The sequence below is a fragment of the Narcine bancroftii genome, chromosome 1 (assembly GCF_036971445.1).
Source record: "Narcine bancroftii isolate sNarBan1 chromosome 1, sNarBan1.hap1, whole genome shotgun sequence".
In the NCBI taxonomy this organism is placed as follows: domain Eukaryota; kingdom Metazoa; phylum Chordata; class Chondrichthyes; order Torpediniformes; family Narcinidae; genus Narcine; species Narcine bancroftii.
Window position 1 is genome coordinate 131694740 of NC_091469.1, and position 19368 is coordinate 131714107.

General features: G+C 41.3%; 1 protein-coding gene across 16 annotated transcripts in view; it reads left to right on the top strand.

Moving 5' to 3' along the window:
• Positions 1 to 19368, top strand: part of acsl1a (acyl-CoA synthetase long chain family member 1a) — a 241795-nt gene that overhangs the window by 157480 nt on the left and 64947 nt on the right. For 14 of the 16 annotated variants that reach the window (XM_069939945.1, XM_069939833.1, XM_069939872.1 and 11 more), the window contains 5 exons: positions 3228 to 3406; positions 5392 to 5424; positions 6760 to 6811; positions 7127 to 7200; positions 13216 to 13293. In XM_069939945.1, the coding sequence (XP_069796046.1) occupies positions 3228 to 3406; positions 5392 to 5424; positions 6760 to 6811; positions 7127 to 7200; positions 13216 to 13293 (416 nt within the window). Of the gene's footprint in view, positions 1 to 3227; positions 3407 to 5391; positions 5425 to 6759; positions 6812 to 7126; positions 7201 to 13083; positions 13162 to 13215; positions 13294 to 19368 lie in introns of all 16 variants that reach the window. The other 2 variants (XM_069939825.1, XM_069939853.1) reach the window with 2 other exon arrangements.

Genomic DNA, 19368 nt, shown 5'->3' on the forward strand with positions numbered 1-19368 from the left:
TCCCTCAGCCTTTGTGAATTTCTGGGTGGGAGAATCAATTTGCAAAACTGCAAAATGCAAATGCAAAACTGTTCTAATTCAGTATAATTGTTTTGTGTAAAACTTGTTGAATATGTACAAAAGTGGAAAAATGAAGTAGAGCATGTTATGTGATGGTGTCTACTATGGGAAATATGTAGTGCTGCCACTCCTAACTGACTAGATCAAGGAGCTGGATGTACAGCAGCTCATTTGGGATGCTGACGGCATAGCAGCCAAGATGACCTCGCCGAAAGTGAGATGGGGAGTTGGCGAGTGACCACCTGGAAAGGTGGAAAGTGTGGCCTGAGAGTCCTGTGACCATCTCCCTTGGTTACAAGTGTACAATTTTGGATACTTTGGGGGTGGGTTGTGGGAATTCCTTAGCAAAGTTCCCCAGTTGATTTAGATCCAGTTTTTAACCACAGGTAACTTACTTCATATTGTCATATTGTCAGACAATCAGATCCTTATCAATATATTTCCTTGTGCATCTACAATCTTCAAAAAAATATCTTGCATAAACTTTTGATTCTCCTCATTAGGTGCATATATATTGAGCAAATTCCAAAATACTGAATATATCTGACACTTTATCATTACATACCTTCCTGCTGGATCTATTATTTTTTCCTCATATTTGATTGGTACATTTTTATTAATTATTATAACTACAGCTCTAGCTTTTGAATTATATGATGCTGCCGCTACGTGACCTACCCAGTCTCTTGAATTTATGTTACTCTTCAGTTAGATGTGTTTCCTATACAAATGCTATGTCTATTTTTTTCTTTTTTCATTAAATTTAATAGCCTCTTCCTTTTAATTTGATTATGTATTCCATTAATGTCTATAGTCATATAGTTCAACATGCCCATCACATATCCTCTTTACACCTCATTTCTGCTTCCTCACCACCACGATCCCCCTTTTCCCTAGTTTCATCTCTCAGTTTTCCCTTTTTAAACTCAATGTATGACAACACATTTAAAACATAAAATACTCCCAACAACTCCCACATCCAATATTCCCTTAACCCCAAATATCTTCCCCCCACCCCCGCCATCTCTGAGTTGCCCCTTATCCCTTGCCGGGCAACCACAACTCCCCTTTCCTTTTGGATTGTGAACCTGTTAGCAAGCGTCAACTGATTTCACAGTGATGGTTATTCACCCCACCAACCCCCCCAGAAAACATTTTTTTTTACACATATAACAAAGTTCTCCCTTTTTTTCCCCTTAATTCCTTTCTTCCGTTCTCTTTCCCTTCTATAGTTCTTTACATATACATTGTTTTTACATCTTTATATATATTTCATCGCCGTTCTTCATTCTTGTTACATCTCTTCATCTCTCCTTCTGTCCTGCAAGCGTTCTGCAAATTCTTGTGCTTTCTCCGGATCCGAGAACAGTCTGTTTCGCTCCCCAAGGATAAATATTTTAAGCACAGCTGGATGTCTTAACATAAAATGATAACCTTTTTTACATCGGATCAATTTTGTGGTATTAAACTCCTTCCTCTTCTTTAAGAGTTCAAAACTTATGTCTGGGTAAAAAAAATATTTTTTGACCCTTGTATTTCAATGGTTTATTATCTTCTCTAATTTTATCCCTTGCCCGCTCCAGAATATTTTCTCTTGTCGTATATCTCAAAAATTTTACTAAAATGGATCTTGGGTTTTGATGAGTCTGTGGTTTCGGAGCTAGTGTTCTGTGTGCCCTTTCTATTTCCGTTCCTTCCTCTATTTCTGTCCTTCCCAGGACCTTCGGGATCAATTCTTTTATAAATTCCTTCATATTTGTGCCTCCTTCATCTTCCTTTAGGCCCATTATTTTTATGTTGTTTCGCCTCCTATAATTTTCCAACATATCAATTTTCTGAGCTAACAACACTTGTGTCTCTAATTTTTTTTATCACTTTCTTCCAATTTTCTTCTTAAGTCATTCATTTCCATTTCTACAGCCGTTTCTCGTTCTTCCACATTTTCTACTCTTTTCCCTATTTCTGTCATGACTAGCTCTAATCTTTTCATTTTATCTTCTGTTCTTTTAATTGCACTAAATTCTAATGACAACCATTCTTTTAATGCTCTCATTTGTTCTTGAAAAAAAGCTTTATCTATATTCTGTCCATCTGTTTTACCTTCTATTTCTCTGTGAAGATCTTGGTCTTCTTCCTCTTCTTCTGTGTCTGTACCTGTGTTTGTGTCTTCTCTTCTTTGTATCTGTATCTCTTCTGACTTTCCTGTTGAGTTGCTTGTCTCACTTTGCCAGGTCTCTTCTTGCTTGGCCTCTTGCAGTTGGTCCTCTTCTGTTGGCTCATCTGTTGAGCCTCCTGCTGCTGCTCTTCTTTCCTTTCACCCTGTCGACTTTCCTTCTCACCTGGTACTTCACTCCCTCTCCTGTCGCTTTCCTTTTCTTCCAGCTGAGAGCCCTGGTGTCAGGCATCCCTCAGCTGGTTGCGCTGTGGTTGCCCACTCCTTGGCTGAGCCCCCCTCCTGTCGGTGTTCTCCTTCTCCTTAGATTGTGCACTTTTGTTTGGCTCAGAGAGCCATTTTTGCAGCTTAGCAGTCAGGGGGTCACGACTCTGCAGGGGCATCACCAACCTCAGAGATCGGGCGCTCTTCTCCACCATGGCTCCCTGTTTCTTCGTGCAGGTAAGGCCTTTTTTTCTTTTCTGGCGTATTTTCTTGTTTTTTTCCTTCTTGGGTGCCATTTTCTTTCTCTTTTCTGCAACTTTATCTTTTATTTCTTATATTTTGTATTTATTGAATTTTGTCTTTTTTTAACTTTTTTTCTTTTCTGGAGAGGGCTGGTATTACCCTACTCCATCACGTGACTCCTTCCAATATTCATCTACTTCCAATATGAAATTATTGTAGATCTAATTGACTTCTTGGTAACAACACCTGCAACATTTAAAGATATGATTGCCTTAACTTAGATTATGTTTTAAGTGAAGTGAAGTAAATCGAGCATATTTTCCTTGTATGCCTCTGGAGTGTCTGATTGATCACCCAGGAAATAGAAGGATTTATATTGTGTGCAAGTAGCAAACACTTATGCACCGTGTCTGGTGCAGATATGTAGGTTGAAGGGCCTGTTCCTGCGTTCTACTCTTTTATGTTTATTTGTATAATCTAATATATTTAAAAACTAGTTTTAATGCATATGAACCATGAAATTTTACCTTTTTTTTCTTGCTCTCAGCGGATATTGAGGTTGTATTCTGTGATACAGCAGTTAGAGCAGAAACCCTGCTGAACAGGGTAGAAACTGGTGAAACATCAGAAATTAAGACCATCATTGTCATGGATCCTTTTGGAGAAGACCTTAAAGTTCGAGGAATTAAGCATGAAGTTGAAATTATTTCTTTTGAGGAAATAGAGGTGAGAGTTCTAAAAAATAATCTAGTTTCTCTGTGTGCTGCCTTCTTGCAGTGCGTGCACTATTAGCTCTTGTGGATATAGCTTTTAAAATGTAAGTACATTTTTGGAACATAAAAGGGCATAGCACATGTTATGCTGACAGATCTATACCTAGTCCATGATCAATCTAATCCTTCCCTCCCTCGTAGTCTGTAAGCTCATGATTTTTCTAAAATCAATGTGCCTATTGAAGAGCCTTTTGTCTCCTTATTGTATCAGTGGTGCATTTACAGGCACTCACTATTCTCTCTATGTGTGTGTGTGATATATAAATAACTTTCCTACGGTCACCTTAAACAGATGTCTTCTGGAATTGGCCATTGCTGCCCTGTTAAAATGGTGCTGGCTGTCTGCTCTATCATGCATCTCATAATCCTGAGCAACTCTAAATTGCCTCTCATCTTCCATTGCCCCAAAGAGAAAAGCCTAAAATTTCTCAACCTTTCCACAAAAGATGTGTTACATGTCTTCTGGAGTTCCCTCTCTAAATGGTTTTGGACTCTATCCAAGATGTCTCTGACTCTGGCACCTGGGAATCTTTATTTCTTCCATCTAATCTCATGTCAGTTCCACTAACCAATGGATTCCCTATGACTATTGCTCTCCTTCTTCCCCCACCACAGATCCACATTGAGTACCAGATATATGGCTTTCCCCTGGTAGGTCATTTCCCCCTGCCCCTCCCCCCAAACAGTTAATGAAGGGAATAGCCACGGGATCATACTGCATTGACTGAATGTTCCAATTCCTGATAACCACCCAGCTCCTTGCATCCTGGACTCTCTATCAATCCCTCAGCATTCCAATATTTGTCCGCTCTACCTCCAGTTCCCAAATGTGGTTTCTAAGGAGTTGCAGGTGAAGTCATTGGGGCTACGTTGCGCAAGAGGAGCATTTTGTTTTTGTGACAGAGTATATTGAGGTGTTTGGGAGATAAATTGGGAAAGGTTTGTTAGAGCAGGTCACACACAAACACTTTAAAACACAGAATTTTTGCAGGAGCTGTTGCAAGAGAGCACAGACTCACGATGGACTGTCATTTGCAAAAAGGACAACAAATGTAACAACATGCAGAGCAGCTTTGCCTGGAAAACAGAACTTGCTGTCTGGAAGATCATGTGATCTTTTCAGACAGGGAGCAGGAACATAGCAGGCTTTGCTCTCAGATAGGAGGGGGGGGGGGGGGGGAGAGAGAGAGAGAGAGAGAGGAGAGGCACAGACATTGGTTCCAGAGGGACAAGCTGGCAAGCTTTGGAAGACAGTCTGGTCAAAGGAGAAGACTGGCTGTCTCGTGTTTCCCTTGGAATAGGGGAAACAGAAAGGAACTCTGTGGTGACCTGAAACAAGAAAAACTCTCTCTCTGAAAACCAACAAGAACCCTTCTGAGTGGTAACCATTTACCTGTTAAGCACCAAAGCCTGGTGAACTTTATTAATGTTAACTTCTGTACACAATTCAAGAATTGCCTACAACCAGTCAGATTGGACTGTGAACCAAAGAACTTTGCTGAACTTATGCACACATTACACACATGTGTGCTTAGAAGTAGAAGGGGGTTAAGTGAGTCAATAAAGATAAGTTAAAGTTTAATTCTATTTTCATGTTCAAATATAATTAAAAGCAACTTTTGTTTAAGTAACCCTTTGTTGTGGTTTTGGGGTCCTCTGGACTCGTAACAATTTATTTTCAAAATTTACTGAATCATTCATTATTTTGTTGATTTCTGAGTTCAGGTATCTGTACAAATTGCAGTTGACCCATTAGATTGGATTGAAATAATTAAACTAAATGTTGGGATCAATTTAATGTATTAGGATTGGGTTCCATCGGCTCAGGCTGTTAATTTAAAAGGTCAATGTGTGTATTTAATACAATTTGTGCCATCTGAATTTGTGTGGTTTGCATGCCAGAAATGAAGCAAATATATTGTTCCTGTTTCTTTTTAGAAATCGGGAAGGGAAAGGAGACATAAACCACATGTAAGTAAAGCTCTGTTTATTTCCAGTATTCTTAATCAATCTAAGAGCATTAAAATCAGAGTTCAATTGATTTTAATGTCATTTATCTGAATACTAATTATTAATCCAAATATTTTCAGGATTATTATTCTGAATTTGTCTTTAAAAGTTGAAATCCCCTGCACAAGACTCTCTGACTCATTTCTCCCCATACCCCTTTAAAATGCTTCATAAAGCCTACACATAGGATATAGAACCCTACAGCACAGTACAGGCCTTTTGCCCCTCGATGTTCTACCAACCCATATATTCCTTTAAAAAAGTACTAAACCCTCCCTATCCCATAACCCTCTATTTTTCTTCCATTTGTGTGACTGTCTAGGAGTCTCTTAACACCTTTGAACAAATTTATTTGTGATTGATCTTATGGAACATCCTGGAATATTTTGTTAGATCGGAAGGACTCTGAGTTCAAGTGCTTGCTATCCTTCTTCACCCCCTTAAACCCATGGATAAATATTCATGCAATAACTTTCTTTTTTGTCACTGGTCTATAATCTCTGAACACTTTGTGCAGCTACATTTCCACCTCTGCACCTGTGATGCCTTTTGCCCTGTTAGTGTGCAATGATGCCAAAAAATAACTGTGTAGTCAATCTGTATAGCTAAGATATTGAAAATTTTGCATTGTTCATGAATCCAATAGTTTATTATCATATTCATAAACACCTAATCAGAAGCAAAAAGAAATATCAGAAAGATAAAAGGAAGAGGAAAAAAATACATAATAAACATTCATGAGAAACCCAAAAGCTCAAATGAAGAATTGCTGGAGGCACCCAGCAGGTCAGACAGCATCCAGAGGTAGAAATGAACAGTCAACATTTAGAATCAAAACTCTTTATCAAGACTAAGATAGAACAGGTGAAATGACATGTATAAAAGGGGAGAGAACCTGGGGGAGGAGCCCATAGAGTAAGGACAGAAGGAATGGATGTGAAGAGACAGGTCGAGGGAGAAACCATTAGGAAGGGGCAAGAGAAAGAAAAGTTATTGATCTAATAACAGTAAAATTCCTGTATTGAGAATTCAAGCAACTAGCAAAATAAATTGTGGAAAATTAAATGGGTAAAAACTCCAGACTTTTAAACTTGGCGCACCCATACGCACAACACACAGTCTCATTCATCAAGGAAATTCACTTATCTGGCACCTACCAATCCCATAGGTGTCAGATACCAGGGATTTTACTGTATTTTAGTTTTTGCTAAATATTTGTTCTTTTCTTTGACCTATCAGTGGCACAAGAGATATTTTGAGAGATATTTTTGATTTGATAACTTTTTGTCTTTACAGCCACCACAGCCTGATGACTTGGCTGTTATCTGTTTCACCAGTGGAACCACAGGCAAGTAACCCTAAAGAAAATATGTAGTTTGTATATTTCTTTTCTGAGTGTCCATTTCTGGTTCCCTTTGTCAAAATAACAATTGCCTTTTTCTCATTGCAGGTTTTATGCCTGAGTTATTTCCCATCTATCACCCAAATTAGTTTTGTGCTGAATACTTTAGAAAGTATACCATTTGTCTTCAGATTAATTTGATGTAGTAATTGCATATCACCATTAAAATAATATATGTTCAAATTCCATTGGTTTTGATTCTGATGAGACCTGTTGCTAATTCATAATGTGTTAATTACACGATTGCTTTTGCTCTTTCAGGAAACCCCAAAGGGGCAATTCTGACTCATGCAAACATTGTGTCTAATTTGTCTGCTTTTGTGAAAGTCACAGAGGTAAATGCCAGCTACCTTCATTATGTTATATTTGTCAACAACTTTTGTTCTTATTAAGATGGGCAGCCATCAAGCCAGTTGATATTCTGCATTTGTTTCAATATGTAGTTGCTGTTACTTGGGGAATAACTAAAGCCAAAGCCAAAATCTTTTGGACGAAATGATTTCATGTTGCACTTTTCATAAAATTGTCTGACTCCTAAAATATATGCATGCATAAGAGCAATTTCTAACTGAGTTATGGTTGCTTGAGAAGCCATTGCATAGTTAACAAAGATTTACAAGGATTGATGATATAAATGATCAGATTATTCTTGTTTATTTTTGTTTGAAGACAAGGATTACCTTAGCACTAGGAAATCTTCTAAACCAAAATGATTCCAAACCACAGTATTGTGAGTCTAATCCAGGGATTCCCATCCTTTTTGTTCCTCTGTTCCCCATGGGCATTTTTTATAGGTTCCTGTGTACCCCTAAAAATTAAGGATTTAAAAAAAAACACGACATTGTGCAATCTGACTGCAGATTACAACAGCATGTATTGTACAGTAGTGGTTATTCTCTCAGACACAATGGGGGTACATGTTCCCCAGGTTGGGAACCCCTGGTCTAATCAATCCAGGTGTATTTCGGTCAATTTTGAACAATGTGGTTCTATACTGCAGATTAACTGAAGTATTAATCTCTTGTAGAGATGTTCATCAGGAAAGCCAGGTGTTTCATTCAATAACAGTCAGAAATGCACAGATTCTCAAGAGATTACCTAAAAAGCAATAGAATAAACACAGGCTGCTTCAGGAGATAGCTTAATCGTGTAGATATCAGACTACTAATAATGCTAGTTACAAGGCATAGGGAGAGTTACATTTCACTGATGGCCTCAGATTGCCCCTAAGCATGTTATCGCAACTGACGTAGTTTCATATTTGTTCACTGCAGTCAAACGAAATGTGTGGAAAGATCATACAGGATAACTACAGTATCATCTATTTTAAAATGTGAATAGAACGATTAATGGCGGTCAAAACGCCAGGTTACCCCCCAGCCCCACCTCTTGCCTTGAGAATAGCGCCATACAACATCTTGGAGGCAAATTATGTCTTGGCAATATTAGTGGTTTGTGGCGGCGCACATCGCGACACAAGCGAACTGGCTCCGTGTTTGTCTTGACCACGGCAGCAGAGAAGCCATGTCAAGATGGCGCCACCAGCTTTTGCTTCCCTCGTGGGCAGAGGGGCCGCGCATGTGCACTCGGCTGCGTCGTCACGTCACCGCCAACACAGGGGTGGAACTTGACGGCTGCCTTATAAGGTGCAGTACATGCTTTTTCGAAAAAACCGTGGGAAATGAAATTGACTCCAGCGTATAGTTCTGTTCTTGTTTTCCCCTTGTAGCTACCGCTACAATTGGTGATCCTGACGAACCCAGACGATTCTGGACTCTATATCCTGGACACTGCAGCAATTAACACAGTGGCTATGAAAGCACTGCCCTTCTCGACGTTTTGCCCACGCACTTGGTTTGGGCAAGCAGAACCATGATTCCATCTCCGGCAGATCACCTCCAACTTGACAATGTTCTACCACATCGTCAGCGCCCTTGACCAAGAGTGGATGACCTGATGCATGACCGCCCCGGAGAAAGGTAAATACCCAGCTCTCAAGAAGCTCCTTTTTAAGTACCTTCAGCCCGTCCAGGCATCAGCACGCCACCAGGCTCATGCACCCAGATGGCCTGAGACAGAGCACCATCCTCCCTCATGGACGAAATGCTCGTGCTGGCAAAGGGCTACACGTCATGCCTCTTGTTTGGGCAGGCTTTTCTGGAGCAGATGCCGGATGTCATACAACTGCTGTTAGCAGATGAGGATTTCTCGGACCCATGCAAGGTGCAGCCAGAGCAGATGTCCTGAAGCGCACAAGCGAAAACGAGTCCACCATGAACCATGTGTCGTGCCTCAACTCCAACCAGGCACAACCGTATACCAACAAGCCCGCAGAAGCACCAAACACTACCTTGTGCTTTTATCACCAATGCTGGGGGACACAGACACGTAAATGCAGGCAACCCTGCTCATTTCCGGTGAACAACCAGGCCAATCACTGCTAATGGCCACAGCAGCTGGCCACATCAATAGCCTTCTGGATGTCCCCGATAAATTTAGTGGCTGATGGTTCCTGGCTGACACGAGTGCTGAATTTAGTGTCATCCCACCAATCGCACTGGAAACACGAATGCGACCACGAGGCCCCATGCTCTGGGAGGCAAACAACCCCATCTATGTGTAAATACAGCTCGGCAATGAGAAGTTCCAGTGAAATTTCACACAAACTGCTGTGAGCACATCGCTCCTCGCCACTGATTTCCTTCAGGCACACAGCCTGCTGATGGACATGAAAGCCAAAGGCCTAGTGCACATCCGGACTTTCCAAACCGTCCAACTTGAAGCTACCGTCACCCGCAACCCAGGCGTGGCCATGTTGTGTGCCCCTAAGGATAAGTGTAGTCACATCCTGGATGAATTCCCAGCTATCCTTAGGCCGCAATTCACTTCCACCATACCACAGCACAGGGTGCTACACTACATACTGACCTAGAGCCTCCCGCTCCATGCCAAAGCCAGGAGACTTCCCCCAGACAAACTGCAGTTGGCCAAAGAGGAATTTTCCTGGATGCAAGAGTGGGCATAGTCCGCAGGTCCGACAGTGGGCATTCCCACTACACATGGTCCCCAAGTCCTCGGGAAGTTGGTGGTCCTGTGGGGATTATCACTGCCATAACAACTCCACTACACCCGGCCTCTACCCAGTCCCACACATACAGGACTTCACGGCCAACCTTCACAGTGCAAATGTGTTCAATTTGGTATGTGGCTATCCCCAAATCCTAGTCCACCTGGACGACATTGGCAAGACGGCTATTATCACTCTCTTCGGACTTTTCAAATACCTCCGCATGCCTTTTGGTCTCAAGAATGTGGTGCGAACCTCTTGGCACTTGATGGACGCGGTGGGAAGAGACTTGGACTTTGTGTTCGTCTACCTGGATGACATACTCATCACAAGCAAGGACCACGAGGAGCACAAGGACCATCTCCGCAGACATTTCGCTCGCCTGCCAGATTTTAATGTCAGTCAGTGGGGCAAAGTGCCAATTCAGGAAGGACTCCAGACAGTTCTTTGGCCACACTATCACCACGAATGGGGCGGCACCATTGGCAGAGAAGGTCGCAGTCATATGCCAGTTCGCCCGGCCCGACACCGTCAAAGGCCTCCAAGAATTCACAGGAATGGTTAACTTCTACAACCGATTCATCTTGGGGCGGCTCCCATCAAGAGACCACTGTTCGCCATGATATCAGCCAAAAGCCCTAGCATGGATGGAGGAGGCCGACACAGCTTTCACCGCGACAAAGAATGCCCTGGCCAACGCCACCTGCTGGTTCATCCCAGATCAGTCGTACCCACGGCACTCACTATAGAAAAAGCCATCGGGGGTGTCCTTGAGCAATCCTTTGAAGGTCAGTGGAGACTGCTAGCCTTTTTCAGTCGCCACCTGTGCCACCCCAAATTCAAATACAGCGTGTTTGACAAGGATGTGGGGGGGGGGGGGGGTGTTGTGTGGTGGCACACATCATGACACAGGCAAACCAGCGCTTGGGCTGTGCTGATACGATCTACTGGCTGAGGACCAAATGTGTTGGTTTCAGCCTGTCTGCTGTGAACAGTTCCTCCCTACCCCCAATGTCCAGTGTGAAAGTTTTGCCAGAGTTGCACAGGACCATGTACGGGCCTTCATAATGTCATTGGAGGGGTCAGAATGTGGGCTGCGGCGGACTAACACAAAGTCTGCAGTTGATAAGTCTTTGGGGATGGATGCCAGACGGCATCCATGAGGGGAAGATGGGGAAGTGGGGGCGTGCAAACAAGGCTAACCTGTCCCATAGGTCCTGTAACGATGCTTTCCCCTCGGTGCCTGAATCTCGGGACGGTCGGAAGAATTCACCTGGCAGGGTTAGCAGGGTTCTGCAAACCAGTTCAGCTGAGGATGTCTTTAAATCCTCTTTAGGTGCCATCCTGATGTCCAGTAGGACCCAGGGGAGCTCATCCACCCAATTGGGGCCATTTAAACGGCTATGAAGGCTGACTTCATTGGCGGTGGAAACGCTGTACAAGTCTGTTGGACTGTGGGTGATAAGCGGGAGTGTGGTGCAGCTTGATGCCCAGAAGAGCTACGAACTGTGTCCACAGGGCTGAAATAAACTGTGCCCCTCTGTCAGTGGTTATATGGGCTGGTACCCTAAACCTCACGATCCAGTACGTGAGCAGTGCCTTGGCACAGGAATCTGTTGAAGTGTCCTTTAGAGGAATGGCCTCCGTGTTTGTCACAACTGCAGCAGTGGAGCAGTCATGTCAAGATTGCGCTGCCAGGGCTTCCCATGTGGGCATAGGGGCCACACAAACGCACTTGGCTGCATCGTCGTGTCATCGCCAACGCAGGGTCAGGACTTTATAGTCGCCTTATAAGGAGCAGGGCGGCCATCTCGTGGAGTGGCCTATTACTGTGAAGCGCTGTGTGTGCGCACACACACACACACACACACACACACACACACACACACATATGTATGTGTGATAGAGAGAGAGAGAGAGAGATATGTATATGTGTTCTTTTTCGAAACTGACTCGTGTGTAGTTCTGTTCTTGTTTCCCCCTTGTAGCTACCACTACAATTTTTTCATTTTTCTTACATCGTGTTAATTAGTATCCCATGACATAAATAGAGATTTTTTTTTTGAAAGAAACAAGATAGAGAGAGTGCAGAGAAGATTTACAAAAATACCTGGGTTTCAGCATCTGGAATACAAGGAGAGACTGAGCAAATTAGGTCTTTATTCCTTGGAACATAGAAGGCTGAGAGGGGATTTGGTAGAGATGTTTAAGATAATGAGAAGGATAGATAGAGTTGATGTGGAAAGGCTTTTCCCATTGAGAGTAGGAGAGATGGATACAAGAGGTCATGGGTTGAGAGTTGACGGGCAAAGGTTTAGGAATAACATGAGGGGGAACTTCTTTACTCAGAGAGTGGTTACTGTGTGGAACGGGCTTCCGGGAAAGGTGGTGGAAGCAGGGTCAATTTTTGTCATTTAAGAAAGAATTGGATAAGTATATGGATGGAAGGGGGATGGAGGGATATGGGCAGAGTGCTGGTAAGTGGGATTAGAGGAGGGAACTTGGATCAGTGTGGGCTAGAAGGGCCAAATTGGCCTGTTAACATGCTGTAATTGTTATATGGTTATATGGTATTGCGCGTCTAATGGTATTGCATGAATTATAAAGAAATTGGCACTTCTGTTGTGAAGACTCACACTTTTATTGCAGTTTCTTTGTGATCAAATTCATTATGATGTGTGTGTGATATAAAATATACACACACATATGCACATACACACACACACACGCACGTTTGAAGATGGTATGGCATACCAGAGGGAGGCAGAATATAAAAAATCTTTGAGGGAGAGAAAAAAATCAAAACCTAATGACTTGAAATACATGAAAAATGGAATGAAACAGATGACTCAGGGAAATAATTGACTGTATACTTTTTGTTTGCACAATTGTGTTCCTAGCTTTCCTGTAACTTTTGTTTGATGTAACAATAAATACAATTTATTATTGTTAGGCTTATGCATTTAGTTTATCATCTTCTGATATCTGGTCAGGAGAAATTGAACTTTGTTCCAGCAATGCAGTTAACAATTAATCATTTATTGCTGATATGTGTCTTCATTATTATGCTTTCAATTTAAAAATGTGTACATACTATATTTCTGATCTTTCCTCTCTTTCCCTTCACTTCATCTTTCTTCAAATCATGTAGAATGAGAATATACCAAGTCCAGATGATACTTTAATCTCTTTCTTGCCTCTGGGTCATATGTTTGAAAGATTGGTAGAGGTACGTGTCTGTGATTAATCTGTGTATTGTGGGTTATGTGTTATGTTTTTACAGGGACGTTGGGTGGGTTCACCCACTGACATACACATTTCCTATTTACCTCTTGCACACATGTTTGAGCGTCTGGTGCAGGTAAGATGCAGAATTTCTGGGCATTAAGATTTATTTCCATATTCAGGGTGATTAAAAGAGCTTGTAGAGAATTATTTCTTTAAAGTTATTGCTATCATAGCATTTGTATTTGTGGAGTACCTGAGGTGATTATTATGTACCTGGTAGCAGTCCAAAGGAGATTCACCAGGCTGATTCCTGTAAGAGGGATTTGTCCTATCAATGAGGAGAAATTTCCTTAGCCAGAGGGTCATGGATTTGTGGAGGCCCAGATCATTGGGGGAGTTTAAAGAAGAGATTGATAGGTATCTAATTATACAGGGTATCAAAGGATATGGGGAAAAGGCTGGAATTTGGAACTAAATGTGAGAACGGTTTAGCTTAGGGTGAAGTTGCGGAGCAGACTCAATGAGCCGAATGTCCTACTTCTGTTCCTTTAGCTTGTGAAGAGAGGCTGGACTGTATGGGTTTGTATTCCTTGAAGAATAAGGGATATTCAAATATAAAAGGGTCAATGTGGAGATATTTTTCATGAGTCGGAGAGTCACAAATCAGGGAAATAAGTTATAAGATTGCTTGTGTCCATAATGCACAAAATTTGTTCATTAAGAAGCACCACAAGCACAGTGCCCCCAACAATAAAAGAAAGAGAAGCAAAAGTGAATCCCTTCAGAGACAGTGTGTCCACAGATTCGCCTCCAGTGCTTGAGGCCCTTTGGGAACATCTGCACCTTTATGAATCCTGGTCTCAATACCTGGTTCTTGCCAGTCTTCTGCAGTCTGTTTGAGTCCTTTGGCCTAGGACCCCTTCACTGGTCTTCTGGTGAGATCACCTTCCCAGTAAGGTCATCTCCAAGGCTCCTTCTTATTGGGGAGGTAATATTCTCCTGCTCTTGTGCTGTGTGCTTGTTAGCAGATCCTAAGGAGCCAAGAACCCTTGTGATCTGTCCCCAAGCATGAGTACTACCAACTTTGGCACTGACTTCTGTAGGTTCACCAGAGTTTTTTTTCAAAACATAATCTCTTCTGCAGGCCATTTAAAGCCTACATGGAGATAAGCTAAGTAGCTGGTCATTTAAAAACTGAAATGCAGAGAAATTTCTTCTCTCAGAAATATTGGAATTCTCGTAGGGTGATAGAAGGCAGATCACGATATACAGTACAACTCCCGGAAATGACGTCTCTTCGGCTCCAAAGAGTTTTTTTGGATAATGAGGATTTCATAAAAATCAGAAACACTCATTTATCTGAAAAATTTTGAGGCTGAAATGAGTAATTTTGCCTCCGAAAAGTTTTGGATCAATGAGGATATCTGAAACAATCAGAAATCCACAGTTACCCAAATTTTTTTCAGACCTGAATTGACGTCACAGGTGGAAAGCATTTTTAAATTTTGGAAAAACCTCTGAGTAGAATTTTGAGTTTTTGGTATTAGATTTATCTTATTTTGTTCAGGTTGTTTTTTGGTGAGAATTAAAAGTTATTTTATGCTTTAAAAGCCTTCCTTTGTTGTTGTTTAAACACTGTTACAAGTGATTTGCTGTGGCTACACTTGGCTGTTTTTTTTTTAAATAACCAGTTATCCGAAAATATTGTTTATCTGAACTTGACCATTTTGGATAAATCAGAGTTGTACTGTTATATTTAAAGTGGAGATGGATAAATATTTGAAAGATTGAGGGATAGAGAGTTATGGGAAACTGACAGATCAGCCAGAAAATTGAATGGCCTATTCCTGCTTTAATTTTGTTTATTGTTTAATAATCTAAATCCAAGGACCAATAATCCACTGACATTAGTTCTAATTGCACAACACATTGTGGTTTTAACTTTCGAGTCATAGTTCTTTCGCTTGGAAACAAGAGCTTCAGCCCACCTTGTCTCTGCCGACCCTACTAGTCCCATTTTTCCTGCATTTGGCCCATTAAACCTGTTCTATCCATGTCTCTGTCTAAATGTTTTCTTCAAAAAATATAACTGTCCCCACTTCTACAACTTCCTCTGGCAGCTCATTCCAAATATCTACCTTCCTCTGTTTAAAGATTCCTATTGGGTCCCCTTTAAATCTTTACTCACCCTCTAGATTTAAATTCCCCAGCTGTGGGTAAATTGGTTGTGACTTATTATTATTATTTTTCTAAACCTTCACAAAGTTCCCCCTGGCCTCAGAGAGAAAAGTCCCAGCCTCCTTATTTAAACCCTCCATACCTGGTATTATATCCTCTTAAAACTAGTTTATAAATGTCAGAAAATAAAATGCCATATTGGTTGAAGCTAGTATCAGTTCTTGAAATTATGTAAATATTAGCTTTTAAAAAAAAAAATCTGGTTTACGAATATCTTTTGGGAAGGATATCATGCCCAATCTGCCATTTGCTGTGGATCTGGAGTGCCCTAATGTCATTGGTTCATTGCAACTCTCTGAGTTGGCCAAGAGGCTGTTCAGGTCAAGGGACACTTGGCAAGAATTGCTAAAAGCCAAAGGCATCTAGGTTTCATTAAAGAATAATTAAAAATAACCACAATAGGTAACCAAACTGTAACTTTCCAATGCAGTATATCCCCATCATTTGGGTTACATAAATCTGTCCTTGTAGAATGCAAAGATCTCTAACAAATACTGGAGAAACTGATTAAAATTTGCTCTCATGTAATTTATGTGAAATAAACTAAGCATAGAAAATAGTGATATAGACAGTTTTCTAGGACCCCTTCCACCATCATAAAGTGGGGTTGTCTGTATTTTAGGTATATGGTCATAAGCCTGTAAGTTGCATATTTCTAGACCACGCTGATGTCCGATACCAATTGATGTTACTGATACCAAGTGGGTTTCTGATATGAACGAACACTTTGGATATCATTTGAAGGAGAAGAAATTCTCAATCCAAGTGCTTTTCAACATGTTGATAAAATACAGATAGGGTTTGCCAGTCTCAAAAATAGAATAGAAGGCTCGTCCAGGAAGACTATTTGGGTGGAATTGAGGAATGGGAAAGGGGAAGTTACAATTATAGGGGTGTATTATAGACCACCGAATGGGGAACGCGGATTAGAGGAACAAATTAGTAGGGAGATAGCAGATATTTGTGCTAAGTCCAGGGTAGTGATTGTGGGGGATTTTAATTTTCCGAATATTGATGGGGGAAACCCATTCCGTGAAAGGGCTGGATGGGTTGGAGTTTGTAAAATGTGTGCAGGATAGCTTTTTACATCAATATGTGGAGGTACCAACTAGGGAGGGAGCTGTGTTGGATTTACTGTTGGGGAATTAGATGGGTCACGTGACAGAGGTATGTGTGGGGAAGGACTTCAGGTCCAGTGATCATGGTGCCATTAGCTTCAAGGTAATTATGGAAAAGGATAGATCTAGGCCCAGAGTTGAGGTTTTTGAGTGGGGAAAAGCTAGGTTTGAGGAGATATGAAAGGATTTACAAGGGGTGGATTGGGACAATTTGTTTTCTGGGAAGGATGTAATAGAGAAATGGAGGGTCTTTTAAAGGAGAGATTTTAAGAGTATAAAATCTTTATAAACCTGTTAGGTTGAAAGGTAAGGTCAAAAGTTTGAGAGAGCCATGGTTCTCAAGGATATTGGAAACTTGGTTCGAAAAAAGAGGGAATACTACAAGAAATATAAGAAACAGGGAAAAAAGGAGATGTTTGGGTACTATATTGAATGTAAAAAGAATCTTAAGAAAGAAATTAGAAAAGCTAAAAGAAGGTATGAGGTGGCTATAGCAAGCAGGGTGAAAATAAATTCAAAGGGTTTCTACAAATATGTAAATAGCAAAAGGAAAGTGAGAGATAAAATTGGTCCAGTAGAGAATCAGAAAGGACAAATGTGTGTGAAGCCAAAAGAGATGGGGGAGGTCTTGAACAATTTCTTTTACTCAGTATTTACTGAGGAGAAGGATATTGAACTGTGCAGGGTAAAGAAAGCAAAGGGAGTATATATGGAGACTATAGTGTTTAAGAAAGAGGTAGTACTGGAGCTTTTGAAACATATAAAGGTGATGTCTCCAGGTCCTGACAGGATTTTCCCCAGGACCTTGAGAGAAATTAGTGAGGAAATAGCCGAGGCTCTGTCAGTGATTTTTCAAATGTCATTAGAGACGGGTATAGTGCCGGAGGATTGGCATGTTGTGCATTGGTTCCTTTGTTTAAAAAAAGGTTCGAGGAGCAAACCTAGCAATTTTCGGCCTGTAAGTTTGATGTCTGTGGTAGGTGAATCAATGGAAAGCGTTCTTAGAGATAGTATATACAAGTATATGGAGGGTCACGGTCTGATCAGGGACACTCAACACGGATTTATGCATGGAAAGTCGTGTTTGATCAATCTTGTTGAATTTTTTGAAGAGGTGACTAGGAATGTTGATGAGGGTAGAGCAGTGAATGTTGTCTATATGGACTTCAGTAAGGCCTTCGATAAGGTTCCACATGGGAGGTTAATTAGGAAGGCGAAGTCCCTGGGTATTAATTTGGAGATAGTCAAATGGATTCAACAGTGGCTGGAAGGAAGGTACCAAAGAGTAGTAGTAAATAATTGTCAGGATGGAGGCCGGTGACAAGTGGTGCACCTCAGGGTTCGGTATTGGGACTGTTGATGTTTGTCATATATATTAATGATCTGGAGGATGGGGCGGTAAATTGGATTAGTAAATATGCAGATGATACTAAAGTAGGGGGAATTGTGGATGATGAAGAGGGTTTTAAAAGATTGCAGAGGGATTTAAACTGCTTAGCAGAGTGGGCAAGAAGATGGCAGATGGAGTTTAATGCTGATAAGTGTGAGGTGCTTCATTCTGGAAAGAATAATCAAAGCAAGTCGTATGTGGTAAATGGGAGGGCATTGAGGAATGCAATGGAGCAGGAAGATCTAGGAATAACGGTACATTGTTCCCTGAAGGTAGGAACGCATGTGGATAGGGTGGTGAAGAAGGCCTTTAGTATGCTTGCCTATATATATATATATATATATATATCAGGGCATAGAATATAGGAGTTGGGAAGTAATGATGAAACTGTACAAGGCATTGGTGAGGCCAAATTTAGAGTACTGTGTGCAGTTCTGGTCACCGATTTATAGGAAGGATATTAACAAGACAGAGAGAGTGCAGAGAAGATTTACAAAAATGCCTGGTTTCAGCATCGAGAATACAAGGAGAGATTGAGCAAATTAGGTCTTTATTCCTTGGAACATAGGAGGCTGAGAGGGGATTTGGTAGAGATGTTTAAGATAATGAGAGGGATAGATGGAATTGAAGTGGAAAGGCTTTTCCCATTGAGAGTAGGAGAGTTGACGGGCAAAGGGTTAGGAATAACATGAGGGGGAACTTCTTTACTCAGAGAGTGGTTACTGTGTGGAATGGACTTCTGGGAAAGGTGGTGGAAGCAGGGTCAATTTTTGTCATTTAAGAAAGAATTGGATAAGTACATGGATAGAAGGGGGATGGAGGGATATGGGCAGAGTGCTGGTAAGTGGGATTAGAGGAGGGTACTTGGATCAGTGTGGGCTCGAAGGGCCAAATTGGCCTGTTTCCGTGCTGTAATTGTTATTTGGTTATATTGAACAATTTATCCACCAAAATGTTCAGTCTGGAATGTTCAGATTTTACATGGAGTAAACTTCTCAGCCATTAAATTTTGAAGGGGCCTGGGCATATTTCAATAGACACGGTTAGCGAGACACTATTGCAGCAGCAATCTGTGTTCAAATCCTGCTTTGTCTGTAAGGAGTTTGTATGTGCTCTCCATGACCTGTGTGGTCTTCTGCCAGGTGCTCAGGTTTTCTCTCACCCTCCAAAAATACCATGGGTGTATTGGTGCATTTGGAAGGCACGAGCTCATGGGCTGGAAGAAACTGGAACCTGTTACCATACTGTAACAAGTTAAAGTTTAAAATAAAATTAAATTTAACAGGAAATTTTTGGAGGTACAAATATCAACTGCCTTTTACTTCCTATGGATGCTACGTGACCTGCTAAGTTTCTCCAGCATTTCTGTGCACTGCACTAGACCCCAGCATCTGCAGGTTTTCCTGTTTAAAATAAAATGATCTTTTTGCTAACTTCAAATGTGGCCATCACTTTGTGTTCT